The sequence below is a fragment of the Aspergillus piperis genome (assembly GCF_003184755.1).
Source record: "Aspergillus piperis CBS 112811 unplaced genomic scaffold BO85scaffold_15, whole genome shotgun sequence".
NCBI classification, from domain to species: Eukaryota; Fungi; Ascomycota; class Eurotiomycetes; order Eurotiales; family Aspergillaceae; genus Aspergillus; species Aspergillus piperis.
This window is the reverse complement of record NW_020291605.1, coordinates 548,783-574,771: the sequence shown is the minus strand read 5'-3', so window position 1 is coordinate 574,771 and position 25,989 is coordinate 548,783. Positions and strand designations below refer to the sequence as shown.

Here is a 25,989-nt window from a genome sequence, read left to right as displayed (position 1 = left end):
TTATGCCCGCCTCTGATATCAAGATTATTCTCTCGTTCTTCGTGTCTCTATTCTTTTTTTCTCTCTTTTTTTTTTGTCTTTAGTTTTGCATTGTCTGCTTTCTTCCAGCCCTCGTGGCGTGGCCTCCTTTGCTGATATTGGTATGAGTTAGGAAAATGTTCATCGGGGGTTTGAACTGGGAGACTACGGATCGTATGTATTTCCCACACACTACCAGTCCTATTCAAATCAAGTACAGCGTGTCTAACACAATGACCTAGAATCTCTGAAGGACTACTTTTCTCAATTTGGAGAGGTACAGGAATGCACTGTGATGCGAGACAGTGCTACTGGTCGCTCTAGAGGTTTTGGGTTCTTGACTTTCAGAGATCCGAAGACAGTGAACACTGTCATGGTCAAGGAGCACTACCTAGATGGGAAGATTGTAAGAATCTCTTTCATTCCAACATGCAGACCACTGTCGAATTATAAGCTTATGTTTGAATGACAGATCGATCCTAAGCGTGCGATCCCGCGTGACGAGCAAGAGAAGACTAGCAAGATCTTTGTTGGTGGTGTCAGCCAAGAGGCCAACGAACATGATTTCAAAGAGTTCTTTGCTCAGTTTGGCCGCGTCATCGATGCCACCCTGATGATCGACAAGGATACTGGTCGTCCCCGTGGCTTCGGATTTGTGACCTTCGATAGCGAGGCTGCCGTGGAAGCCGCTCTGTCGGGCCCCTTGGAGATCTGCGGGAAGCCCATAGAGGTCAAGAAAGCTCAGCCAAGAGGCAACTTGCGTGATGAGGAAGACCGCAGGTTCCGCCGCGGCAGGGACGCTTTCCGAGAGGGTGGTCAAATGGGGGGTGATGGTTCCCAGCAGCAAGCGGGTGCACCGGGACAGGCCAACATGGCTGGTGGATTAACACCACAAATGATGGCACAGTACTGGCAAAGGATGCAGCAGTATTTTGCTCTGATGCAACAGCAGATGGCTGTCGCCGCCGCTCAGGGTCAGGGAATGGGCGGAATGGGAATGGGTGGAATGAACCCTGCCATGATGCAGCAAATGCAACAAATGAAGCAGATGCAACAGATGCAGATGGGCAACAATCAGCCTCAAGGCAGTCTCAGTCCTCCTTCGCAGAGCGCAACTCCTCAAGCCATGCCGAACATGATGAACCCCGCTATGATGCAGCAAATGCAACAGATGCAGCAGATGCAGAGCCAAGGGCAGGGCAGCAACGTTGGGGGCATGCCGGCCCAAATGGGAAATGCTATGGGAGGAGGAGGTGGTGGTGGTGGTGGTAGTAGTGGTAGTGGTGGAGGAACACCAGGCAGTGCTAATGGAAATGGGAACTTCACTGGTCCTCGAGGGGGGCCTGGTTATAACGCCCAGGAACAAATTGCTTTTGAACAACAAAAGTATGAGCAGCAGCAGGTACGCCGAGCCATGGAAAACCGGGCCTTTTCGCCGTACCAGCAGGGCGGGCCCACTTCGTGGGAAGGCATGTACGATGAAGTGCCCCAGCCTAACATTCCTACTGGACCCCAGGCCATGAATCGCGCTGGAAGCATGGGACGCGGTATGTGATGATTATAGATGTCTGCCTTTCCGCTAGCTGACCCAGATGCAGGACCCACTCCGCAACCTCAAAGCGCTGCCCCGGCGAACGCTCCCACAGGACCCAAGAACGCTGGCAAGCCAGGCGCCAATTATCGTGGAGGTGGACGAGGAGGACACCGCGGCTTCCATCCTTATGCCCGGGGATAAGCCGGTATCCTTCTTTTGTGTGTGCGAATAGGTGTATCGTTCTGCTGTCGTCTCTTTCCAGTTTCTTGTTACTGTCATGATTTTGGTCCTCCCATCAAGTTTTCCCGCCTCCCCTATTGCAACTGCTGCTGCCTTTCGTATCAATGGGGGGATGGATCATCTTATCTCATACTCATAGTATGACCATTACAACGGTTGGTGAGGGGAGGCGAGGTCCTGTCATCATTGATGATGTCTAATGTAACTTTCTGAGTGATGCTTTCATTCATTTTCCCTCTCATGGCTGCTTTTTACCCCCTGTTGAAGTCTGGAGTCTCCTCGGCGGAAGGTTTCGAATCGAACCAGAAAAACCAAGAGTCGGTGTTGTTGCATATAATCCAAATTGGCGTTACCCTCAGTGCTTCTTATGTCAACCTTTCAGTTCGAAAACCAAAATCACTGTTCTCGTTTTCCAAACTGCAAGCCGTATCCTGCGCTCATCGCAACGTAGCTGCAGGACTTACGTAGTCAAAACCAAGTTTTCCCAGACATTAGATGACCTTGACCATCCAGTTCGGGTTTTGCAATCGCTATGATCATGAATAGGGATGAGTATATTTAAATTGAATGCTTTGAATTTGGAGTTCTATCTTTCTAGTACAAGATGTAGGTCTCAGCACCCTCAAATCCGGCTGAGTGTGTGAGCAGAGAGTGTAGCTTGCGCGTGCTGTCAACGCATTATTTCCCCGCAGCCTATCCACAATATCGGGGTCAAGACAATGCGTAGGAGCAATCCCCTATGAGCGCCAATTTACAAGAAAGCCTGAAAGCTAGAACTAGGTATGAATGGTAATGGCATGGTGGGAATCAGATGGGACAGAACAGAAAAGCAGACAAAGGGTAGTAAGAGAGTCAGAGAGGGAAAAAGGAGCGGCGTAACAAAATTGCAATGAAAACCAGTATCCACCATCAACCAAATCAAGTACGCTAAATTCGTCAAATTTGCCTGACACAAAAATTCTATGTTCAATATGTAAGATGAATATTGGGTCGAGAAAAGAAAATATTGGTACGTCGTCAAGTGCCATCCAGCGCAAACGGGCTTCAGTAAGCGAACCCATAGCCCGGGGTCGTGGCATGGTGCTTTTCGGGGTTTTCATGGCTGTCATGGCTTCGGCGGCTTTCTCGACTTATACTTCGACCATTGATGTCTTCAAGAGGATAGCTTGAATCAACCAACCGATCCGTGCTACCTGTAGGGCTGTGTCGCGATTTCGAATCATGTTGATCCCGGTAAGGTTCGTAAGGACCGGTAAAGTTAAACTTGCTCATTTCAGCGAAATCCTTGCGTGGAGGATGCTCCATGAGCAGAGATTCACGGGCGTCAAGAGGGGTCAGATCGTCGAGATCACGATTCATTTTGTCTAATAACACAACAGTCAGCAACGCAAAGTGTGTCAAACCCGGTGACTAGATCACTTACTAGCTTCCCTCTTCCGTTTAGCATGAGGGTTTTCGCGAATGCAGAGGATGATGGCGTTGGTGGCAATGAGAATGGCCAAGATACCACTCAGTCCCGACTGAATGGCAATAAGGACAATGCCGGTAACAGTTTTGGTCGTTTCCGAAAGTCCCAGCTCGTCGACGAAGATCAACACACACGCGATTGACAAGACACGAACCACTTGGACTGAAATGTTGATCCACTGGCTAGACTTGGCAACGTAAGGACGGTTCCACAGCAGGAGAGTAAGCATGAGAGCCTCCACGATGAGTTGACCAGCGCTTTGGGCAAGTCCATGACCATCTCCAGCAGCGATAACGCAACCCTTGGCAAACATGTATACAATGGCAGGGACGAAAGCCCACCAGTAGTCCTTTTTGTAGTTGTCGTAGAAAAGACTGTACTTGCGCCAGGTTTCGTCGTTGTCGTACAAATGGGACGCATCGCCTTCGGCCTTCTTGTACTTTCGAGCCACGAACATGATCTTGAGACCAAAGTACAATAACACAGCCGTGAAAACTGTGAGCGCCACAGCAGCCAAGAGCTTCGCCGCCCATGAATCCCCACTGCTGAGCTGATAGACACACCAGATCACCCAAACGCCGTACAGCAGCAAAATCAAGTTGGTAATTGTCCGACCCAGGAGACCCCAGTAGTCTTTGCGGAAGTTGGTAAGTTTGTCCGGGAAAGAGCCGTAGAGAGCCCAGACTTCGAGGATGACCTTGAGCAGCAAGATACCGACGGCGATAGCGGCAATGAGGATAGCGAAAATGAGCAGAACAGTCATGAAGGTATTGGCTTGAGGGATGGTGAGCTGTTCGGCATAGGCCTCAATACCGGAGACGAAATGTTCGAAACCACTGCTGTCATCGCTGGTGCTGTTAGACGACGAAGTAGTGTTGCTGCTATACGAGGTCGAGACCTCGCGCGCAGCTAGGTTAGCCAAGCCTGTAACCAGATCCAGTCCTCGCTTCGATTTGGAACTAGAATTCGTGCCGTCAGAGTACACGAGCGTGGCATTCATCAGATACTGGTAGCTGTTGTCGGTGAGGTTTCCGCCGGTCGACTTTCGGAAGTTATCGATGGACTCCTGCATCTGACCCCAAGGAATCAAGCCCGTGCTAAAGGCAAAGTTCTTCGAAAAGCTGCGGTACACCGTCGGGTAGCTGACACTGAGCATTCCATTAGTGGCCATAGTATGAAACCAACTCACGACATCACCGAAGCTGGGACTAGACGAGACAGCACCAGGGTGGCCAACAGCACCCAGAGCTGACAGCCCGGTCACGGCCAATGCCGCACCAGCCACACCAGCAGCAGCATAGGATACACCCGCAATCTGCATAGAATTGCCATTGGTTAATTCCGATTGGATGCATGCCAGCTGGTCATTGTCGGTCTTGGACAGCAATTGAAGCTTCACTTGGCCATCCAAATCTGGGATGGCGAAGGCGATGGACGGGATTTCACTAGCGATCGATTCAGGTAAGGTCTGGGTGCCAGTAGCGGAGAAGCTACCGGCAGCAACGGGACAGAGTTGCTCCACGTAGTATTTGCTGCTGCACGGGTCGAAAGTTTCAGAGTACAGTTGACTGCCGTAGGCATAGATGGTCAAAATGGCAGTGACATTCTGTTCTACCCCATTGGTGCCGGAAACATCGAAGACGATTTCTCTAGTAGAACGGGTGTAGGTAACGGATAGTTTGTCGACTTGGATAGCCGAGTCTGACATACAAGTTGTCAGACCATTGGTGCTGAGGGTATCGGCAGCGAGGGCTCGAGTGGCCAGGAGACCCAGCGCCGTAAGGGTTGAAAAAGAAGGAATGATCCGCATATTGACAATTGATGGATGTTGTTACTCAAGGCTGTGAATGTTCAAGGTGCCAGCATCAAGAAAGTCTTCACAGGGGGTTATGCAGGTAAGGGAGAGTTCCTTTTCGATTGAGATTGGCGACGATTATAAGGGTATATTTTTTGGGCGCAAGATTGAATCGCCGATCAAGATCAAGCAGCAACTAGGCTCGCCTGATGATACGGAGATTGTTGACAGGATCAACCTGTGTAGAATGAAATCGCTTAGAGAAGGTGAATCAAACTGTTGAAGCTGCAAACAGATGCTCGAAAGAGTGTGCAGAACCGCAATACAAGATATCCAAGCAAGCCACGAGAGGGGATGCCGTTCCAAAAAGTGTGAGGGCCGCACCCACACCCTCTCACTGACTTCTGTCACTCGCTGTCCGTCGCAAACGTTAAGGGAGTGGAGGCAGGAGAGCGCGATTCATGAAGCGGGGGGGCAGAGAGGTTTGAGAAAACGAGAGTCTTGTGGGCAAACAGATTGTTTGCCAGCACGAGAGAAGAGGATAGGCGCTCAACTCTTGAGACTGAAGAAAAGGGGGGGTGGGTGGTGGGTTGAGGAGAGCGCGCGGCTAGGCAGAGAAAGTGAGTGATAGGGTTGTGAGTAAGGAGTGGAAACGCGCGAAAGGGACAGATGCTGGCTAACAGATCAAACCGACGGATGAGCGACGAAAAGGGAAGAACGAAAGAACCATGCAGAACGAATGTTGGATGGAGACAACCAGACTCCGAGGATAATGGGGGTGGAGGAGGGGGAAAGAGAAGAGAGGGAGGGGAAGTGATGTGTGAAAGGAAAGATGAGATGGGATGGATAGTAGAGTAGCTGCCTGTCTCGGTCAGTCACTGTCTCGTTTCTCTCTTTCTTTCTTTCTTTCTCTCTCTCTTCTAAAGTTACCTGCGACTTACAGCCCGTACTCTGCGTTACCACCACTCAGTAGTCTAGTACTACTTCCTCCTGTCAGGTACCAGGTTAGTAGTAATGTTATTGGGTATTATTGTTGGCTAACGACCATTGGCCCGGCAGGTGGTTCGAGACTCTGACCATACACAAACTGGGAGTACTAAGTTGCCCCTGAGTGTCTCGAAATTCGCCCCATGCGAGCTTCTCATTGGGCATGTGATCAGGTCCCCGCCCCAGAAGAGCAGCGGGTTGGTCAGGGACGGGCGGCTGGGGCCAGTCTGGACTTGCCGCTAATGAAGCTAGTCGTCTTATTTCTGGGCTCGATCGTTTTTTATTATTTTTCCCGGCGCCACCGTCCTGGCACAAAACCCAGTCACGATACATGAAGTCAGTCTCGTTGTGAAACCTGAAAATGGAGACTCGAACTATTCATAGCAAAGATACGATGAAAATCTTGTACTAACATAGGCTAGTTGACTGATTGTCTCTCTCTCTCTCTCTCTCTCTGTCTGCGCTACTTTTTTCATACCTTTTTTTTCTATGCACTTGGAGTGGCCTGCCTAGTGAAGATTCCAAACTCAAAAGATCATGGGTCAAGGAAGGGGGGAGAAATGACCTTTCTTAACTAACAAGTAGACTAGTCAGTGGTCTACATAGTAGTTACCAGCCGATAGAAGCTTGACCTTCAACCTTCCCGTCCGTGTTGATTATTCGAGTTACTATTCTCATCTCCCAGTTTCCCGAAATAAAATTGCAAGGATGACCCTGGTATAATTACTTCATTCTACTCCAGACGTACCATCTCGCCTACACACCATCAATTGAGTCTTGGTCGGTAAGCTGCCTGGTGGGGGTCGTGGGAAGTGACTTGGCGGCCCTCTCTGCCCTGCCCTGCCCTACCCTGCCAACATCCATCAGCAGTGCAGAATCACTAACCAAGTATTCCCCTTCCTGTCAGCAGTCGATAGTATGTTCGCAAGGTCGATCATCAGTTAGCTTTCTCTTCATGGAGCCCATTGTCATGGACAGATAACCGTCAAACTTTCAACCTCGACTCAACTAATTCTCTTTTATTTTTGTTTTCCTTTCCTTTCCTTTCTTTCTCCCACGTCACTTCGCTCACACGGGAGGAGTCTCAAACATCTAGAACTAGTGAATAAATAGACGCGGGTTGGCAAACGTCCTGCCTCGTTGGGGGGGGTCAGGGCGAAAATGGCTCCATCATGGGCCAAATCGTGTGGCCCAATCCTCTGCCGAAGCCACGCAGTGGGGCGGGAATTAGGACTCCGGCACTCTTTTGAGTGAGAGTGAAGAGAGTAAATGAATTGAGTGATATCTAATAGCCTCCTGATGGCAGCCTGCGTATTGTTGTGCTTACGGTCCAAACCGTTTTTTATTCTTTTACTGGTCGGAAATGATACATAATCCTAGTATGTAAGTATCTATATGTAGGCACAAGACAGACAGAACGTCGTCAAGCTCAAGTATCACATGTTGGTCTTCTTATCCATGGTCTTGGAGCAGGTCCCCGACTCCACATTCCACACTCTGCGTTTTGTCGGCTCGATCCCATACTTCAGCTTTCCCATTCTTCAAAGCTCACGGCCCTTCCAGACCGGGTCCATGGTCGGTCTCGACGTCTAAGGAATGAGTTTCACCCCGGGGCGGATCCATTGCCTGGTCCCTGGACCATGGTTCTAGAAAACAATCCACGACATCAAGATGCCTTCTAATATGAATACGTATACTCTTCCTTACATTACTATCCCACAAGTTTCACTTGGTCAATCAGGTACATACTTGAATACACAGGTCCAGGGTTGGTATAATCTGCAAGTGCGCCTGTGTAGTAAATCCTTCTTACTCAAAAATAGACCCCCATCTGATCACTTCATAAAATATACCGGAATGGCCTGTCAGCTTCATTCTTCCCCTCGGATCGGTCCCCACTCAGATTGCCCCCATTTTGCTCAGACTCCCTATCCAGATGCCGATTCGCCCGCCATAGCAGATACATCTGCCAGCATCCCATAACCACAACAATCAGGCATGCGCCGCACGAGATCCACATCCCCTTGCGGTAGTATGGCTTATCGCTATCAGGGAAGACGTTCGTTCCCAAAATCGGACCGCATTGGCCGCCAGTAGCCAGGATAGCAAAAGCTCCAGCGCGCTTGGAGTCCGTGGCGTGTGTGTTACCAACCCATGTGAGAATGAGAGCTACGGACACAAAGACCTGGGTCGCCAGGAACAGGCCAAAGTACCTGACTGCTACCGTGGTCTGCGTAGCTAGCACAATGTATCCGATGGCAGCTATGAGTGCGCCACCCACGATGAAGGGCCCGCGCAAGTTGACGCGATCCGACAGAAATGCACTGATGACAATGGCTATCCAGCAAAGGACATATGGAGGAGCGCTGAGACCGTTTGATTGGATGGTTGTGAAAGCCCCCATTTCAGAGATGATGGTCGGCACGAATAATGGGAGTGAGGCGAAGCAGACATTGCATCCAAAGTACATTAGTGCTGGGGGGTAGCCTATTTGGATGCATTAGAAGAGGGGGCACAGGAGGACTGGGTGCCTTTGGGTACTTACTTGTATAATCAAGCAAGGACCCCAGCACTTGCTTCAATTGCAGACCCTGGGTTTCTCGATCCCCAGGTTGTCGTAAGGAGAGTGCAACCGCGATTTCTTGCTCCCGCTCATCTAGAAATCTTGCTGTCTTGGGTGAATCGGGCAGACAAAACCAAGCAACTATGGCCAGAAGGCATGACGGCACACCTTCCACGATGAATAGGATTCTCCATGTTCCGATTGACCCTTTAGCTTGGGAAATTCCATACGCCAGAGCACTCCCATATGCATTCGCTAGAGCGGCTCCTGACAAGAATATGCCAGTCCGGAGGCCCAGTTTCTCACGCGGATAAAAGTAGGAGAGATACAAGGGCACCCCTGGCCCATACATCGCCTCGATTATTCCCAGAAAGACTCGGCAGACCATCAGGCCGGCCCAGTTTGTACATGCTGACTGAATCGTCGAGACAAACCCCCATAGGAACACAGTGACACCTACCCACCGGTGCGGTGGGAACGCTTTCCAACCGATTGTCGTCCATTGCGACAGAATGTCTGATTGCGCTTGTTAGGATATGCTCTAACCAAGATCAAGCAGGTTTCTCAAGTCGCTGCAAGAGGCAATTGATGGTCTAGGTAAGGTTCATAACTCACAGGCTATATAGAAAGCAGTGGCAAGCCAATCATACCGCCTCCCACTCAAGTCTATGTCATCTTCCATGCCTGCGATCTTCGCATTTCCCAGATTCGAGCGGTCAAGGACCGAGAGACTATATAGGACGAAGACCAGGGGCATCAGATTCCAGTCGAGTTTGCGGTAGACGCGGTTCTCATCCTCTATGCTGAAGGTCGGGCCAGCATTCCCAGGAGCATTGCCCTTCACATACTCCAATTCTGAGATGTCTGCCTTTACGTCAGGATTCTCGACCGCATCCTCTGTGCGGTTGCTCATGGTTGCTGGATTGTTGGCTGTCTAGATAGTAGATACAGATCGCTGTCTCCTCAATCGTGCTCTCCGTTCCAGGTTTCCATCGCCTTTATGAGCAAAACAATTCCGAGGCTCTTGACATCGTTCCCCGCACATTTGTACAAATATAAACGGAAAATGGCTATATGATCACACATTGTTATCTCCTACAAGACGGGAACCGTCTTTCCCCGCATCTTCTCCACGGAGGATCATTCTCCGCTATCCCCAGATGCGGCTTTGATGGCCTATAGGAACTGTCCAATCTGCCGGATGTCATCCTTGGTTTCCAAGTTCCAGCACCAATCGCTGATTATCATGGCCTGTTTTGGGCCAAGAACTGAACTACACTGGCCAATGAACTTCTCCGTGAGCTGGCTGTCGGTCACGGGGGCGTCGATACTGCCCACTGCATGGTGTACATGCTTCTCTATCTGGACCCCCGGGGCTTCAAAATCAACGAGAATCCGGCATTCATCCGCTCGGATATTCTCTGCCGCCGTTGCCACAAACTTGTCTCGTACCTCGATCGTTTCCGAATTTGTGACAACGGCATCTTCATACTCTGCCGGTGTTGCCTTTCCGTGAATCAAGCCAATCGCACCGCCGTGATAAACGCTGAACTTGGCTTCCAGCCCATCTTTAGGTTTTGTTTTTCCCGTTAGCTCCAGGACCAGTGGGTGAACTGTGACATGAACACTCTTGATGTCTTGTAGTCTGAGGCCCCGCCGTTGCAGCTCACCATGTAGCCAAACACAGCCATCAATGACCGGGTGTATGACAATACCACACGGGAACGGCTTAAAGGCGTTCTTCGCAAGTTCCCACTTTCCATTGGATTCCAGGCTGTCAATTTCCTGCGTTAGCTTGTCGTCGTTACTCACGACCTTCACCCAGCCCCGCTTGGCCTCCAGAGCCTGCAAAGAACTGGTGTATCCATCTGCAGCAAGAATAGCCGCTAAAAGACCATTTTGGGCTGCGCGCCCAGGGTGAAAGGACTTGGTGTGCGAGCCAAACATCTCACGAAGACCAGTCACCTGGGTAGCAGCGAGACCGATAGCATGAGCCGTCTTCTCTGGGTTCAATTCGAGGAGACGAGACACCGCCACTGCTGCCCCAATAGAACCAGTAGTACTAGTGATGTGCCTAAAGAATGGTGTCAGTCCATCAAACAGGGCTGTTTTGGGTGAGGGGTCCGTGGGGGCGAGAAGCCTAGCAGACATACCAGCCGACATCATAGTGGCTCGGCCAGACAGCCAGACCGACCTTGCATTCTAATTCTATCCCTGCGGCGAGAGCCGTGAGGAATTCTTGCCCAGATACTGGCCGATCTAGGGACTGCGCAAAGCTCAGAAGAGCTGCCGCAACAGGCCCGGTAGGGTGAATGATAGTCTCCAAGTGCGTGTCATCATAGTCGTGGACATGCGATGCAATTCCATTGATCAATGCAGCATGCTGCGCATCAGCTTGGAGCCCATTAGTACCTAACAATGTTGAGGTGGGAGACCCGAAGAAGCGGGACAAAGAGTTCCGGGCAATGGAAGCAGCGGGGTGATTGCTGCCCCCGACAGTGCAGCCGACCCAGTTGTAGAAGCTCCGGATGGCCGCTTGGAGGGCGTCCGGAGGTAACGAAGAATACGATAGGGATGCTGCCCACTGGGCAGCTTTCTGTGTAGCCATTGTTTGCTTGGAGGATTGCAAATCTGTGAAAATGAATCTGCAGAGAAATTAAAATATTGGCAAAGGAAAAATGGCGAGGGGGAGAAAGAGGGAGTGTGGATGAGGGGAGATATTTTCCAGTTCTGGTATTCTCCACCGATGCCGCGTTTCCTCTCGGTGGAGTTGAATAAATATATACATCTAAGTACTATCTATACCGACATAGCCAAACTGATGCCCCCATGAGATACTACTACTAGTAGTACATACATTACTGATATATGTCATGGCCCCGTCCCTGAATCTACTCAGTTGCACCCCAAATACTAGACGTCGAATCTTGAGCTTCATTCATCTTAGTGAGAAGTAAAGATAAAATACCGATTGGCCCCGTCTCAAGTCTTTTAGCTTCCCAAATGTATTTTCTTGGGAACTTCTATATATACAAACTCCGTCAACGTTCAATGTCTCATTTACGGGTAGACTTCTCTTGCATCTCCCGCATCGCTGCTCTGGCACTTCTACTGCCTCCCAATTTGGGCCCGCGCGGAGCCTCGGGCTTGGTTGTCTTCGTATTCCTTGCTCGCGCAACACGACGCCGGGATTGAATGGCATCGAGAAAGTCCCTTCTGAACTGCTCTGCCACCCTATCATCGGCCGCTTGCCCATCCTCACCCACTGCTTCGTCACCTTCCTCTTCTGGCCCCTCGTAGACATCCACTTAATATCGACATATACGTCAGCGCAAAGGACTTTTGATAAGGAAGCAAAACTCCAAAAAGAAAAATAACGCGGTCCCAGTGCAATTTCAAGAACCGTATGGAAGACTCACATTTACTTTCCCGTAATACTTCCTCCACCAGTCGATCTCGTTCAATGTCTTCACTCGTCCGTCGTTTCCGATTGCGCCACGTCTTCTGGTCCCCATTTACCGGGGCCATCTTGGGCCCGGAGCTCTGCTCGGTGGGAGAGCTTTGATCGCCATCCCCGGCGAGTCTCTTCGTCGCTGCCTCTGTACGGGCAATATTCTGCAACGTTGTCTCGTGACCAAGATCAATTTCGTGCAGTTTCCCAAGAGACGCCGGCTCGCGTTGGGGAAGGTCAGCAGAAGACAGAGCAGCCGCTTTCGGTTCAGTCGCCGAAGGTGTATCATGCGTCGTAACTTCGGTCGAATTGTCGCGCCGGTATCGCTTAGCCATTTCAGACTCTATAAAATCCATCCTTATCTTGTTAGTCGCCATTGCAGTTGTGGCGCATGCGAAGCACAGAAACAGAGACGGGGGAGCCGTACATATGCTTGTCAACATCAACCGTTTGGCCAGTATGGGCCGTGAATCGATCGCACATTGCTCGCAACCTTTCATTTTCTTGATCCTCCTCCGCCACGGTTGAAATGGCCGTTTGACTATTCTTACCGGCCGATGGCCGCGAGGTGGCGGAGAATTCGATGCCACCCTTTCGAGCTCGCTGAAGCCGTCGCGAACGAAGAATCTCTGCTGTGGGGACAGAGCTTGGGGCATCCTGCCAGGACGGAGGTGTAGATGATTCTGAAACACGAGCAACATCTTCTGTCGCAGAAGGCGATTCCTCGTCGTTGTCCTCTGGCCGGCGTCGCTGGAACTTCCGCCTCTTGCCCGGCCGGAAGAGGGAGGCTGGGTCAATTTCTGGCTCCATAAAGTAAGTCCCTGAAATTCCCCGGGACAGATAAAGATCCCACTTGGTACTGAGAGATAATTTATACGAAGAGAATGGTCAGAAGGAATTATTGTGCAGTGAAACAAGGAGATAAGACCGAGGCGATGGCGGTAGATGGTGAGCAATCGGTAGTAGTAGTAGTAGTAGATAATAGAGTCTGGCGCGCTCTTCCCGCCGCGCCGCGATTATTCATTCAATCATCGGCCATCTCAAGTTAACTAGTAGTTACCCGTGCCTCCTCCACTATCAATCAATCATCTGCTCTAATCGCTTCTTTCTCTACCTCTATTACCTCTGCCAACTGCCCCGCTGCAACCGTTGGCTACAAGATCCCCCACCGCTCGTCGTCAATTTCGATTACTCTTTCCCTCCCACATCGGCGTCGTTGGTTGAAATCGGGCAGTGAACCATCCTAAAACCTTTCGCCTGGCTCGTCTACGCCGACCATGAATCCCTCCATCCCACCTTCCACGGCTGAATATGGCGGAGGTATGTCAATTCCTCTGTTGCGCGTAGCTGAGGACACGTTTCTTTCTTGCGCGACACTTTCTTGTGAGCACTTCTGACCCTTCAATGTCTAGATGAGGTGTCGGCGATTGTGCTCGACCCCGGCTTCTCGACGACACGAGCTGGATTTGCAGGGGAAGACACACCCAAATCCCTGATTCCGACATACTACGGGAGATATTCTTCAGATGGCCAGTCGAAGTTGGTCTTCGGTGATGATATCTTTGTTACGCCCCGGCCCGGTCTGTCGATTCACAACCCAATGGGTCGCGATGGAATCGTGGAGGACTGGGACATGGCAGAGAAAGTATGGGAATATGCCTTCACGTCGCGCCTGACGGGCCCAAAGCCTGGAAATCCCCTACAGAACGGATTGAACGACGTGCCGGAGGGCGAATTATCTACAGAAATGGAAGGGGTGGAAACCGAGGAGAAGCTGCTTGCTGATAGCCCGCTGCTGATGTCGGAGCCCGGCTGGAATCCCACGAAGTCGCGCGAGAAGACTATCGAGCTTGCTATGGAGAAGTGGGGAACCCCGGCCTTCTATCTAGCCAGGAACGGTGTTCTTTCAGCGTAAGTACCGACCTGTCAGTTCGATGGCCTGAGTCTTTGTAGATTTCGCTAACATGCTTCCTCGCCTAAAGCTTTGCGGCCGGCAAGGCTTCCGCCCTTGTGATTGACATTGGCGCTTCTAACATCTCCGTAACTCCGGTCCACGACGGTATGATACTGAAGCGGGGAGTGCAGCACTCCCCTCTCGGTGGTGATTATATCTCATCTCAGATCCGCGCTCTCTTCAAGTCGAACGCCCCGCAGCCGATAACGATCACTCCTCATTATCTGATCTCGTCCAAGACAGCAGTTGATGCCGGCCAACCCCCACAAGCTAAATACAAGACTTTCGCCCCCGACAGAGCTCCTGACGCATCTTACAGAACACTTCTGGAAGAGCGAACCCTGTCCGAGTTCAAGGAATGTGTTGTCCAAGTTTGGCCCGGCCCCAACAAGCTCTCCGCCACAGGACCCAACGGCGTCTCGAACGAAGAACTGGCCAAGAGCAGCCCCGGCCGGCCCTTCGAGTTCCCCGACGGCTACAACCAGGTCTTCGGAGTCGATCGCTACAAGGTCGTCGAATCCCTATTCGACGCCAAAGCTGCAATCCCGGACCCCGAATCGGCATTCCCCGCACCGACGCCGGCACAAACTGTGCCCGAGCTCATCAAGAATGCGCTGAACGGCGTCGACGTCGACATCCGCCCGCACTTGTTGGCTAACGTTGTTGTCACGGGTGCCTCCAGCTTACTCTATGGTTTCACCGACCGTTTGAACCAGGAGCTCATGCAGATGTTCCCAGGTCCACGCGTTCGTATATCGGCCCCAGGAAACACCGCGGAGCGGAAGTTTGGCTCTTGGATCGGTGGAAGTATCCTCGCCAGTTTGGGTACCTTCCATCAGATGTGGATCTCCAAGAAGGAGTTTGACGAACATGGTCCGAATATTGTCGAGAAACGCTGCAAGTAGAAGATTGTCTTTGGGATGTCTTACTCGTCTTTTTTACGTCCTTCAATCTTCCCCTCCGCCTTCTCTCAAAAATTTATGTTCCTTTTTCTACCTTCTGTTGTTTACTGCCCGTAATCATTTTCTGAACACCTTCGTGTGCTATTCATAACTACAGCCCAGGAGAATCGGTGCATCCGTTAATACGATTTAATTCCGGTGTGAATATCGAGACATATATGTCTCTTCCTTATATTGTTTACTAGTTCCAGCTAGATGTACCGCGCCGTGCATCATACGCGCGTAAGCCAGTAGACGAGCTCCTATGGCCGCAAAGCTGCTGAGGTACTCAAGGTTCCGTCTGATATGGGAGCGCCACGATCTGATTACAATGTGAACACGAAATCACGTAGGCGCATATACAACAGAGATAGATATACACTTGCTTCACCCTATCTTCTTGTCGTTGAATTGGTTGCACTGCCTTTGCGTTCGGGCCGCGTGGCTCACAGGGCCGAAACTAGAATTTGTCGTACAGAGTAGTATCCGTATTGGGGGTTATTACAAGATATTCCCGGGCCCGAAAGGCACAAGGACTTGCTGCTTGCCTTGTTCCACGTCGCAAACGATCAGTTGTTCAAGCAACAATGTGTGGCGAACTTCGGCCCCAGTGACACTGAACTTGGACTTTCAGATGGCATGCCCGGCAGGCTTGAAGCCGCCTGAAAATATCCTGGCCTTATCAGGTAAAGACCGTGGCAGGTTCGGGGGAATGTCCGAGATTGTATCCAGGATAAAGCGAATGAGGATGAAATTCTTCCGTATTCACCGGCGCGGCTGGTATGGAAGGAAGAGCTGTTATGACCGATTGTGTATCTTCAAGCTCCGCTTCAGGGTCTTGCTTTTCTAGTTCGTTATCATCCTGCGCAAGGCTAAATTGGACCGAAAGGACGTGGATCCTGGGTCCGACATCCCTCTTTGGCTTTAAGGAATAAGTATTCATCGCGCCAGCATCCTCCTGGAGCCATGCCATATCATTGTTCAGATCAGATCCGACCATGTCCGATTTTATTTGTAGACAGCCATCGTCATTGATGGACGACTCTGCACAAAATTCGCTCCAAGGGCCGGCCTTTTTGGCCTGGGAGGAATCCTCAGGATTGTTTTTCTCTTTTTGCGTTTCATGTTCCCAAGCATCAACCACTTTGTCGGATTTGAAATACTGCAGTAGTTGGTTTTTCATCGTTTCTCGTCTGGCTGAAGGTTGAGCAGCAACCGGACGTTCCGTTTGAGCTGGCACCATTGAAGTATGAGCCTTCTGACTTGGTTCCCTTTTACTTTTGTGCAGGGACTTCAGTGGTTCCAGATATATACTTCGAGCTTTCGACGCCCTGGAAGGTGCAGTGGAAGGGCGCACTGGTAGGGGTTCAGGATGTTCGCTTGCAAGTTCCCTTGTTCTGAGCTTGGATCGGGAGAGACGGCGAAGCTTAAGCACAAAGCCTTCCGAGTCGAAGCCGTCAGTAGTACCGTTGACAGACTTGGCTCGGTCTGGTAGCTTCGTGTGCGGATTACGCTCGTCATTCTCCCTGGCCGCCCTGAGATTCGGAACACTCTTCTGCGTGAGCCTATTACGGTCAGTCGACCGGGAGAGGGTCGCTGTCGCCGGACGGTCCGGAGCACGGGGAAGAGGTTTGTTCGGAGTCGAGGCCGGCGCGCTAACGAATGAGCCTCTTTCCATGAATCGTTGCCGCAGTGATTTCTTTCGGGTCAATCCATTGGTACTTCGCATGTAGGACACCTGTCGAAATCTCAGCTCGGGCACGCAATTATGAGTTTAACAGTCCCCTGGTAACTTACAACAGCTTTTCGACTTGCTACTCCCACACGTCGCTGCAGTTCTGTCGTGGCTAGGCCAAGCTGAAGAAGGGCCGATTGTAGAGCGACACCTTTCCGACGGAGATTCGAAAGTGCTATGTTCCAGCCCTCCGCGTTTGCGAGCATAGCCTGGTAGACAGCCAGTAGTCTAACAGGCAATGGACTATGCTTTTCGGCTGACTGTTGAAGGTATGTCCATAGCGCACCCACCGCCTCCCGGCCTTTTTGGATGTCTTTCAGGGAATCTTCGATCGCAGTTGCGAATCGATCAATGGCGTGTTCGATCCTGTCATTATATTCGATCATAGAGCCACGGAAACTGCGATCCTCCAGCATCTCATCGAAAACCATTAGATTCTCGAGAGGTAGGCTAAGATACTTACTCCGTGTGCGCACGTCAATCTGGATGATTAAAAAATCTTCCGAGGTCCTCTTAAGAAATCCATCCATCTCGTCTACATGAACCTGAAGGATTTTCAAGACCTCCACGTCGGACTTGGCGAGTTTTCCAACTAGTAGGTGGACCCCAAAGGACATCTGGGCGATGAGTTTCCATAGGGGGTGATATCTAGAGGCAGTCAGTTTGCAATGTTGCTGAGCGAGTCCAAGGGACCGGAGCTCGACCGAGTGCTTGCCTTTCATCGGCTCTCTGGCGCCATTTCCTGCCACAAAGCCGTTCATAATTGGGGCTTTCGAGTAGGATTTTGCGCCGAGATTGAGCATCAATATTGGCTACCCATCTACCGTTCCCAATGCCAATGGCTTCCTGTATCGATTCCTCGAAGGGTCCCTGCAGCTGAGAGATTGGGTGCCTTGAGAACTGGCCTGGTCGCCGTTCCTTGGTTTGTTTGATCCCCTCGCTTGGTCGGGCATTGGCAGAAACTGCCAACCTTCCTTCCCTTTCCGCTGGAGACGCCATAAATAGGTGTAAAGACTGGAGTTCAGTATCCGTGACCTTGTATTCTAGTTGCACACACACGCGCGCGCGCGCATACACACACACTCTCTCTCTCTCTCCGTCTCCCGTAATTCAAATGCAAATCCGTAAATGATGGGCTATAGTGATATTGCTCGCCCTGCGCAACAACAGCATTATACAGGTAAATACCTCTCCTCGCGATCAAGCTGCACACGGCCGAACCCTCAGCGGGATATCTAGGCTTAATGAAGGGGTTGCTCATAGTAGCATCCTTGCAGTAAATCTTTTTATCGGGTCGAGCAAAGAGCGCATATAAGCAACGACAGTAATATTTAACGGCTGTGGCGAAGACATGTAACGGAGTCCGCAGGCCTCCGTGTACACGTTGCTGTATATAAATGGAAACACGCACACGCACACGCACACGTATACACACGCCCGTGCAGATACAAAGTGGAAGGCGGGTGGGGTGAGGGTGAGGGTGATTAATTGCTTGATCGTTCGGTAATTAAAGAAAGAAAGAAAGAAAGAAAACGAGCAAGCTTCAGCTGTTGATTAGATTGCGCATGGGAGACGTGACATGTGTCAAAAGAGTGGTGGGACCGCCGCAGGAAGTAAATTGATAGCAATATAGGCGAGGCGAGGCGAGGGAGGGAAATGTTCGAACAATCAGTGGAAATTTGCGCCCAATCGACCCCGCCGATGTTAGTTAGGGCTGAGGTTGGTTTATCTCCAGTCTGGGGACCCGGACAGCTAGCTAGCTTTATACAAGGCACAGACGGAGTAGGCTGTGGAAGAAAGAGGTGGCAAGTGGTTATCCCCCAGTTTATAGAAAAATGAAACGTAGAACAGACACTAGACGGGTTGGAAAGGGGGTGGAGGGGAGTTGGTTGGAAGTGGAGGTCAACAATTTAAAATTACAAGCAGCCGACAGGCAGCCCTCATGGCCTTCCGGGCCTTACGAGTCACGAAAAAAAAAGTGCCAGGATTCATGGAAACGGGGCTGAGGCTACTTTGTAATTAGCACAAGCATAATTTCATTGACAATGCGGACGGTGGACACCAATGGCGGTCCTCCAGTGGCTGACGTTTAATGAGAATCGTCGGAAGATGACGATCTGATGTCGGGCGACTCCACTTGGCCGCAACACGAACCGGTCAAGACCGGTCGACGTCTAGACTCCCTCGGCCTCTCCTAACGAACCATCTAACTAGTCTGCCCCCTCGTCACGCCATGCCTCTGCGTACTCTGCCTGCCTTGCCGCTACCTTAATCATTGGCCCTGATCTTAGCGAAAGGATGATCTGATAAGCTTGTTGGGCTCTCACCTCTGTCTGGGCCGGCTACTTCGCTATATTCAGCGACGAGTTACTCAAGTGCTACATGAAGTAAGCTTGGCCGAGTGATGAGCCCGTCAGCCTTGGTAGCGAATAGAGATCGGCACAAATTCGAGCCAATCCTTGTCGTCGGTCTTGCGAACCTGCGCGCAGACCCTGATGCCGGCCCCCCGAAGATGCTGTAGCCAGGACTACGCTCGCCCTAAGCCGAGCCTGGAATTCCTGAGGGGGTGTCCTACTAGGTCCCGGGAGGTGGCTCTGCCATGAACAAGGGGTCCCAGAAATTGGTGGGCAGGGAGAGATCGAGGAAATCTCCAAACAACGTGTCGATGTCCGTAAAGCTGTCATGTTCAGGGTCTGGGGCACTGATATCTTGCGAGTAAAATGGCCGGGGCGGAAGTTCCTGCCCTAGCGCAGTCGAGGGCGCCCCACTGCGTACATTACTCTGAGTACCCTGGGCGGGATCGAAAGATGAATCCGGAGGCGGGGAGAGAAACGCCCTCGGATTCTGGGTTGTGGGCGTGGCGGGACTGGCAGCCCGGCCATGTTGGTGATGTCCAAGCTCGGCCTCGTCAATTTGGTGCAACGCTTTCCGGCCCAGTCGTGCCGTTGCTTCTGCAGAATACCAGAGCCCGCCCAGTTCTTCGAGCAGAGTACAGCAAGCTTCCAGGCTGGTTCGGGCTCGATCAAGATGCGTGATGAGCTTACTTGAGCGAAATTGTTGATATGACACACCCATAGAAAGTGCTAATGCGTATGGAACAATCGGCAAAGGCGGTAACTCTTGGGAGCATTCGATAGCAGCAATGGAGTGGATTCGGATGGCAGCAAGACCTTGGCGGACATATGAAGGCCTGGACTCATCCGACCGGTGGGTAACCTTGTATCTGCATGACAGTATGGCAACTGCATGATAGTAGAGCTCAAGGAGACCTTTTCTTTCCGTGATTAGCAAACCGTCCTTGGAAACAGATCAACCCCCTTTCCCTCTGAGCTAGGCCGTACCGTTTCTTCTCAGACATGGATTGATGGAAGACATGCTAAAGAGACATACCTAGTGTAGTGAAGTCCAGGTCACCTTGCAATTTATCGCCTGTAATGCCTTCAAATGCAGGGAATTCCCCCTCCCATCCAACTGTATGGTCCGATGATGGCCGATAAAGCGAGATCACGGTCGACAGAAGATCAGATATTGCAAACCAGATATCAAAGGCGGATCTGGGAGAAATATCCTGAATTTTCGGTTTCTCAATTCCGATATCGCAGTCGGAGAGGATGACTGGGCGACCCCCAATACAGGCATGCATCCTATCCAGGCCCCATAGGCACCAGAAAAGGTTGAATAGAGAATCGCCGGGTGCCCGACCCGGTCGGTCCAAATGCAGGCCTACCGTCTGAGCTTGATGAATGGCCTGACACAGGTGCATAGACGCCGCTTCTGCACCTTCGTACCCCTCACAATGCAGTGACATAAGGGTCAAGATGCGGATACGACAAAGTCTATCAGGTTCCAGCCCGACATTTAAAGCGACTACCAATCCGTGATATAGTTTAGAGCAGAATGAACGAGAGGAAATGAGGGGGCCATCATTGCTAAAGCGAAGGTGAGGACCAGCCGCCCTATCTTTAGCAGCGACAAGGCAAATGGCTCTCTCCAGAAAAACAGATGCGACGCCATCCGAGCTGGCTTGGGCGAAAGATGCCTGGTCGACAAGGGGCAGGATATGGTTGACCTTGCTGAAATAGATGGAGAACAGATGATGGCGGGTAGAATGGGGCAAACGGCCACAGGCATCCATACCAGATGAATATTGTTGATTGAGCGCGGATGCGACGGATTGTAACTCTGGCCCATTTTGGGGACGGTGTCCGGTCCACTCAGGATCAGTATTAGGCACATGTTTTCTATGACCGTGAACGTCTGAGGAGCTGATCCAGAGCCCGATTCGATCGCGCAGATGGCTTGCGTTGGCAGAGTCCAATTTCTCCCTGATCACAGCTTCTGGATTCAGATCTCCAACAAACCGTTCAGTTTGGGAGGTGCTCGAGGGCACGCTGCTTGGAATGCTAAGGCTACCGGCCAGGGTCGTATCAACCGGTTGATCGCCGGTGACCGCGGTACTCTGTTGTTGCCGTTGAAGCGGTACATGGCTGCTAGCGCCTGTCTGTAGGACGTGATTATGGCTTACGCCGTTTGCTGTGTCTAGATGGCGGCAGCGTTTCTTTTATTGATGAGATGAACTCGTCAGAATTTAGCCACCAGTCCACCACAAAATGGGAGATCACATACCTTTCGTCGTTGGCAAGTCGCACATGCTCGCAACGCCCGCGTCCGGCGTCTAGATTGAGGGGTATCGGCAAGCCAAGTAAGCTCCATGGCTTTTCTTTTTGTTTTTATTTAATGACTCAGAAGTAATGACTCGCCATGCCAGGTGGCGTTTTGTGTAAGTCGACGACTAGTTCATGATAAAACGGTAATTAATCGATAAACCAGGTCAACTACCTTAGTTTGAGTGAGTAACGTGTATCTGGCCATTAAGGATATTCCCGGGTTGACTTGCACGTACCTTGGTTGACAGGCAAGGAAAGCGCAATGGTCTAGATCTCCAAGGATCAACTTATTTCCTACTAGTAGTCATTACAATGTACTAGTTTATGCTCTAACTTACGGGGGAAGTATTGGATAGCGCGTACCACGAAGATTACGCTGTGACGACATCCAATTCTTTATCGAACGGAGAATTGATATTCCTCCTCCCAGACGGTCCGGACCTGTCATGGAAGCCCAATTAACGCGTGGGTTTCGCGCAACTGCGACGCGTTTGCCGGCCAGTGCTCCGCTGCGGCTGGAAGGGTTTCTTGAGTATCCATTCCTATGCATTATCTCCTGACGATTCGACCTGTTGAAGGGCTTTCCCTGTCCTCCTTTTTCACTTCCTCATCCTGTCTCTTTCTTGTTCTTCTTCTTTACCCTCGCCTCACTTTTGGAATCTGTCAAGTTCCCTTCCCAGCTTCATTTACGCTCCTTCATCGTCTGCCTCTTCCCATTGATTCTTCCCAATCCATTTTTTCTGGCCCTTATTCTCTGGAGACATACTTTCTCACAATCACCTACAAAAGGCGACATACGATTGTCGGCAACATGGCCGGTAGAGCGGGCATGAAACGTGATGCTAATCATTTGACGACACCAGAGGCCGATTCCAAGAAACCCAAGGCCAATGGAAGCATCACTTCATTCTTTGGGGCCCCCAAAAGCAAACCCAGCGACCCAAAGCCCACTTCGTCTTCATCGAGCTTCAACAAGCAGAAATGGGTCGACTCATTGACTCCAGAACAAAAGGAGCTCCTCCAACTTGAAATTGACACTCTCGACGAGAGCTGGCTGGCACAGCTTAAGGAGGAAGTCGTCAAGCCGGAGTTCCTAGCGCTGAAGCGCTTCCTCCAGAAGGAAAAGCAATCGGGGGCTAAAATCTTTCCTCCCGAAGAAGATATCTACTCATGGTAAATCGCCATCGTCTTCCAAATTGACGCTATCATTTATATGAGCAATCGGGGTAACTAATCTTGAATACTAGGTCTCGTCATACGCCTCTCCACAAGGTGAAGGTGGTCATCGTCGGCCAAGATCCTTATCATAATTATAACCAGGCTCATGGTCTTGCATTTTCCGTCCGCCCTCCAACTCCTGCCCCGCCTTCCCTCGTCAACATTTTCAACGAAATTCAGAATGACTATCCCTCTTTCCAAAGACCCGCAAACAAGGGTGGCCTTCTCATACCCTGGGCTGAGCGTGGTGTATTAATGCTGAACACTTGCTTGACTGTACGCGCACACCAGGCCGCTAGCCATTCAAACAAGGGATGGGAATTGTTCACGCAGAAAGCCATAGACTTGGTGGCCCGAGTACGGACGCGCGGAGTTGTTTTTCTTGCATGGGGAACACCCGCAGGGAAGCGTGTGACAGGCATCAATAGAGCGAAGCATTATGTTTTGCAATCGGTCCATCCAAGCCCGCTAAGTGCGTCAAGAGGATTCGTAAGTAGATTCTTGTTACCATCGGTTATTGGCCATATGATTTTGACGTTGGATTATTTTGCAGTTCGGAAACCAACATTTTAAAAAATGCAATGAGTGGCTTGCTGAACGTTATGGTGCCGACGAAGTCATTGACTGGTCGTTGACTTCGAAGAGCAAAATCAGCTCACCTTTTACCACCATCCAAAGCCCTGCTCTCACTGGTGCCCCGAAAAAATCTATCGCTAAGGAGTCAGATGCTAGTTTGGTGAAGGAAGAGGTTTCCAAAACAACAGAGCCTGCCAAATCTACCGAGGCCGTTGACGAGTTTGAAGACGATCTCGATGCGCTGGAAGCCCTAGCAGCAGCAGAAGTGACCAGGTAGATGCTAACACTGGGTACTTCGTAAAAATTTCAAGTCTCTTTCCCTCATTGCATCTCTATTTCCACTGCTCATAACCCGAGGGAGCTAATAGAGTGAAGTCGTGATAAAATCGAGCCACCTTCCTGGGTCATGAATCACGGTATTATTCACCGTGTCCGCTTGCATGAGACTGAGACGGTGATGATGTATGGTTTAGATGTCAGAGTCTTATTGCTCTTTTGCTCTTTCGACCCTGGTACACACTTCGCTTGAATTTGGGGTCACGGTGTCGGGATTAACAACTGTTGCAGCAGTCATTGACGTGCCAACCCAGCCTTTTGTCTATAGTAAGAGTAAGATTCAGTCATCGGGCTCACCTGTGAATGCTACACATGGATTTCCGTGGACTCCAGTTTCGGACAAGCCTGAGTTTCATTCCATGGAATGAGGTAGACAAGTGTGGAGCAAATTGTATATTCACCACATTGGCCATATAGAAATTGGTCAATTTAGCTAACAAGGTCAACCAACAACGGATTGGTCAAGAAATTACAAATGGCAACAATGGAAAATCAATATTTCAGATAATTAGTGATTGATACGGCACAGTACTAAGCGGGATCATAACCGGAAGACCGTTTACAGTTCATCATGTTCTGCCTTCTCGTCCTCTGTGGCAGCCGGGGTCTCGGCCTCCGTAGCGGAGGGAGCAGCCTCAGTCACATCACCGCCCTCCTGGGTTTCCTCAGGAGCGACATTAAGGGCGTCGACGTTGTGTTTGCCATTCTCCTTCACAAAGTTGGCAAGATCCTCGACAGTGCGCTGGCCAGAGAACTCAATGGGAGAGTCCTTGGCACCGGCGGGGTAAAGTCGGATGGTAGGGAATCCAGTAATCGGGTCCGGGACATCGTTGGCCGTCGCATCGATTTTGGCGATGGTAACCTTAACCGCCAAATCGGGGTGGTCAGCGTAGAGAGCTGCGAGCTCATCATACTTCGGAGCAAGACTATATATTGATCGTTAGTTGGTTGCGCTCTTACAGTAAGCCTGGGAGAGTCGTATAGACATACGCTTTGCAGTGTCCACACCAAGGTGCGTAGAATTCGAGCAGGACATCCTTGTCATTGTCAATGACGAGATCCTTGTAGGAATGAGCCACAACAACCGTGACGGGACCCTCCTGAGACTCGGGAATAGGTTCCGACTTGATGCTAGGCTCAACCTTGCCATCCAGAACATCCTGGATGAACTTCTCAACCTCTTCGGCATCCAAATCTTTGGCCTGGTCGTAGGGGTATTTGGCATTCTTTGCGGGATCCTGGATGGCGAATGCCGGGAACTTCTGAGAGTCGAGGTTGAGGTTTCCAGCGTGGGCACCAAACATCTTAGCGTCAATAGTAGCAATGTTGATGGCACCCTTGTGCTTCTGGGCAATAGGCTTGAAGTCTTCGGTGTACTTTTCGCGCTCCTCCTTGGTCTCGGCAAAGATATAAGCCAATGGGATTCCAGCCTATGTGCAAGAATGATTAGCCAGTCCAGCCAGAAAGTTGGCATCGAAAGTCAAGCCGAGATGCAAGAGAATGTCAGGTTGACGAATAGATCCTACTTACCCCGATATAGCCAGAGTAGGTCTCGGGGCCAATCTCGCCCACAAGGGGAGTACTAGCGGATTTCACCCAGTTGTGAATGGCCTCCTGTTCGATCTCGCCATCGTAAATAGCCTTCTTCTCATCGAAGTCCTTGTAGAGCACGATGGAGGGCTGCTCGACACCTTCCTTCTTCGCAATGGCCGCATCATCCGTTGCAGCAAAGAGGTAGTTATCCCGCTGAGACTCAGCATATTTCTCGAATGCCTGATAAGTTTTCTGGTCGTCGGACGGGAAATAACCGATCACGACAATCTTGTCCATGGTCTTGATCTCTTCCAAATTCCCCTCGTTCACTGAGGATACTGCAGGAAGTGACTGCTTAATCATATAGGAAACGATACTAGGAAACACCGTATGGGTCAGTGGCACATCACATACATGACAGCGATTTTTTGAGGCTTGAACTCACGATTCTGTTTGACGCGCGCCCTGGTACGGCTTGCTAGAGTCAACACCCCGGAAGATCTTGAGAGTAGGGTAACCTTCTACTCCCTGACTCCGGCAGAGATCCTCCTCGGCGGTGCAGTCAACCTTCACCAGAGGGATGTTCTTCGCCTTCAGCTCCGTGGCTGCTTCCTCATACTTTGGCGCGAGGGCTTTGCAGTGGCCACACCAAGGAGCAAAGAATTCGGCAAGGACGAGACCATGCTCGTTCATGAAGCTCTCAAATGTGTCTTGATCCAACGAGATAACATCAGACTCGGTATCAGCAGCCGCAGCCACCGCGGATGCTCCGAGAAGGCTAACGAGCCAGGGCGCGAAGGAGCGCATTTTTGAATACAGAAGAGATAGCAGCGGAGTCGGGGGCAATGGGAGGGGGTATCACGATGGATGTCTGCGTTTTCCCCAGTTGGCTTTCGAAGAAGCTCGAAAGTCAATGAAAATAAACAATAGACCGCCCGGAGTAGAGGGAGGAGAGGGGAGGGAGAGGAAGGCA

General features: G+C 50.8%; 10 protein-coding genes across 10 annotated transcripts; 3 read left to right on the top strand and 7 right to left on the bottom strand.

Moving 5' to 3' along the window:
- Nucleotides 1–155: 155 nt before the first annotated feature.
- Nucleotides 156–1,753, top strand: BO85DRAFT_440423 (heterogeneous nuclear ribonucleoprotein HRP1; the record flags this gene model as incomplete). The annotated part of the gene is made up of 4 exons (XM_025658765.1): nucleotides 156–192; nucleotides 261–424; nucleotides 491–1,565; nucleotides 1,617–1,753. 4 exons carry the CDS (start codon nucleotides 156–158, stop codon nucleotides 1,751–1,753), a joined length of 1,413 nt encoding a protein of 470 aa, XP_025513522.1.
- An 883-nt stretch (nucleotides 1,754–2,636) lies between these two features.
- BO85DRAFT_76926 (transient receptor potential ion channel family protein) lies at nucleotides 2,637–5,266 on the bottom strand. The gene is made up of 2 exons (XM_025665650.1): nucleotides 3,216–5,266; nucleotides 2,637–3,156 (listed from the first exon to the last, which is right to left on the bottom strand). Exons 1-2 carry the CDS (start codon nucleotides 5,068–5,070, stop codon nucleotides 2,837–2,839), a joined length of 2,175 nt encoding a protein of 724 aa, XP_025513521.1. The 5' UTR covers nucleotides 5,071–5,266; the 3' UTR covers nucleotides 2,637–2,836.
- A 2,616-nt stretch (nucleotides 5,267–7,882) lies between these two features.
- BO85DRAFT_490142 (MFS transporter) lies at nucleotides 7,883–9,518 on the bottom strand (the record flags this gene model as incomplete). The annotated part of the gene is made up of 3 exons (XM_025663644.1): nucleotides 7,883–8,529; nucleotides 8,588–9,121; nucleotides 9,221–9,518. 3 exons carry the CDS (start codon nucleotides 9,516–9,518, stop codon nucleotides 7,883–7,885), a joined length of 1,479 nt encoding a protein of 492 aa, XP_025513520.1.
- BO85DRAFT_451375 (MmgE/PrpD family protein) lies at nucleotides 9,403–11,296 on the bottom strand. The gene is made up of 2 exons (XM_025660579.1): nucleotides 10,759–11,296; nucleotides 9,403–10,679 (listed from the first exon to the last, which is right to left on the bottom strand). The coding sequence occupies exons 1-2, from the start codon at nucleotides 11,211–11,213 to the stop codon at nucleotides 9,782–9,784; spliced, it is 1,353 nt and encodes a 450-aa protein (XP_025513519.1). The 5' UTR covers nucleotides 11,214–11,296; the 3' UTR covers nucleotides 9,403–9,781.
- Nucleotides 11,297–11,517: 221 nt separating this feature from the next.
- On the bottom strand, nucleotides 11,518–13,020 carry BO85DRAFT_521950 (telomere length and silencing 1 family protein). Its single transcript, XM_025665225.1, has 3 exons — nucleotides 12,484–13,020; nucleotides 12,025–12,413; nucleotides 11,518–11,912 (listed from the first exon to the last, which is right to left on the bottom strand). The coding sequence occupies exons 1-3, from the start codon at nucleotides 12,864–12,866 to the stop codon at nucleotides 11,662–11,664; spliced, it is 1,023 nt and encodes a 340-aa protein (XP_025513518.1). The 5' UTR covers nucleotides 12,867–13,020; the 3' UTR covers nucleotides 11,518–11,661.
- A 74-nt stretch (nucleotides 13,021–13,094) lies between these two features.
- On the top strand, nucleotides 13,095–15,156 carry BO85DRAFT_76693 (actin family protein). The gene is made up of 3 exons (XM_025665648.1): nucleotides 13,095–13,376; nucleotides 13,469–13,967; nucleotides 14,039–15,156. The coding sequence occupies exons 1-3, from the start codon at nucleotides 13,334–13,336 to the stop codon at nucleotides 14,913–14,915; spliced, it is 1,419 nt and encodes a 472-aa protein (XP_025513517.1). The 5' UTR covers nucleotides 13,095–13,333; the 3' UTR covers nucleotides 14,916–15,156.
- Nucleotides 15,157–15,533: 377 nt separating this feature from the next.
- BO85DRAFT_76632 (uncharacterized protein) lies at nucleotides 15,534–18,013 on the bottom strand. Its single transcript, XM_025665647.1, has 3 exons — nucleotides 17,402–18,013; nucleotides 16,749–17,334; nucleotides 15,534–16,689 (listed from the first exon to the last, which is right to left on the bottom strand). The coding sequence occupies exons 1-3, from the start codon at nucleotides 17,683–17,685 to the stop codon at nucleotides 15,634–15,636; spliced, it is 1,926 nt and encodes a 641-aa protein (XP_025513516.1). The 5' UTR covers nucleotides 17,686–18,013; the 3' UTR covers nucleotides 15,534–15,633.
- Nucleotides 18,014–19,260: 1,247 nt separating this feature from the next.
- On the bottom strand, nucleotides 19,261–21,399 carry BO85DRAFT_461225 (transcription factor domain-containing protein; the record flags this gene model as incomplete). The annotated part of the gene is made up of 3 exons (XM_025661770.1): nucleotides 19,261–19,955; nucleotides 20,077–21,244; nucleotides 21,313–21,399. 3 exons carry the CDS (start codon nucleotides 21,397–21,399, stop codon nucleotides 19,261–19,263), a joined length of 1,950 nt encoding a protein of 649 aa, XP_025513515.1.
- Nucleotides 21,400–22,164: 765 nt separating this feature from the next.
- Nucleotides 22,165–23,424, top strand: BO85DRAFT_490135 (uracil-DNA glycosylase; the record flags this gene model as incomplete). Its single annotated transcript, XM_025663643.1, has 3 exons — nucleotides 22,165–22,526; nucleotides 22,601–23,060; nucleotides 23,125–23,424. The coding sequence occupies 3 exons, from the start codon at nucleotides 22,165–22,167 to the stop codon at nucleotides 23,422–23,424; spliced, it is 1,122 nt and encodes a 373-aa protein (XP_025513514.1).
- A 618-nt stretch (nucleotides 23,425–24,042) lies between these two features.
- pdiA (protein disulfide isomerase PDI1) lies at nucleotides 24,043–25,823 on the bottom strand (the record flags this gene model as incomplete). Its single annotated transcript, XM_025656238.1, has 4 exons — nucleotides 24,043–24,409; nucleotides 24,474–24,913; nucleotides 25,014–25,392; nucleotides 25,462–25,823. 4 exons carry the CDS (start codon nucleotides 25,821–25,823, stop codon nucleotides 24,043–24,045), a joined length of 1,548 nt encoding a protein of 515 aa, XP_025513513.1.
- Nucleotides 25,824–25,989: the final 166 nt, after the last annotated feature.

Bases quoted from the DNA above. Each gene is read 5' to 3' on its own strand.
- BO85DRAFT_76632 (XM_025665647.1), bottom strand. From the start codon at position 17,685: ATGGCGTCTCCAGCGGAAAGGGAAGGAAGGTTGGCAGTTTCTGCCAAT. The intron at 17,335-17,401 runs GCAAGCACTCGG...GACTGCCTCTAG, and splicing joins CGCCAGAGAGCCGATGAAAG to ATATCACCCCCTATGGAAAC. The intron at 16,690-16,748 runs GTAAGTTACCAG...AGATTTCGACAG, and splicing joins TAGCAAGTCGAAAAGCTGTT to GTGTCCTACATGCGAAGTAC.
- BO85DRAFT_451375 (XM_025660579.1), bottom strand. From the start codon at position 11,213: ATGGCTACACAGAAAGCTGCCCAGTGGGCAGCATCCCTATCGTATTCT. The intron at 10,680-10,758 runs GTATGTCTGCTA...ACCATTCTTTAG, and splicing joins AGCCACTATGATGTCGGCTG to GCACATCACTAGTACTACTG.
- BO85DRAFT_76693 (XM_025665648.1), top strand. From the start codon at position 13,334: ATGAATCCCTCCATCCCACCTTCCACGGCTGAATATGGCGGAG. The intron at 13,377-13,468 runs GTATGTCAATTC...TTCAATGTCTAG, and splicing joins CACGGCTGAATATGGCGGAG to ATGAGGTGTCGGCGATTGTG. The intron at 13,968-14,038 runs GTAAGTACCGAC...CCTCGCCTAAAG, and splicing joins AGGAACGGTGTTCTTTCAGC to CTTTGCGGCCGGCAAGGCTT.
- BO85DRAFT_521950 (XM_025665225.1), bottom strand. From the start codon at position 12,866: ATGGAGCCAGAAATTGACCCAGCCTCCCTCTTCCGGCCGGGCAAGAGG. The intron at 12,414-12,483 runs GTACGGCTCCCC...TAACAAGATAAG, and splicing joins GTTGATGTTGACAAGCATAT to GATGGATTTTATAGAGTCTG. The intron at 11,913-12,024 runs GTGAGTCTTCCA...GTCGATATTAAG, and splicing joins AGTATTACGGGAAAGTAAAT to TGGATGTCTACGAGGGGCCA.
- BO85DRAFT_76926 (XM_025665650.1), bottom strand. From the start codon at position 5,070: ATGCGGATCATTCCTTCTTTTTCAACCCTTACGGCGCTGGGTCTCCTG. The intron at 3,157-3,215 runs GTAAGTGATCTA...TTGTGTTATTAG, and splicing joins TAAACGGAAGAGGGAAGCTA to ACAAAATGAATCGTGATCTC.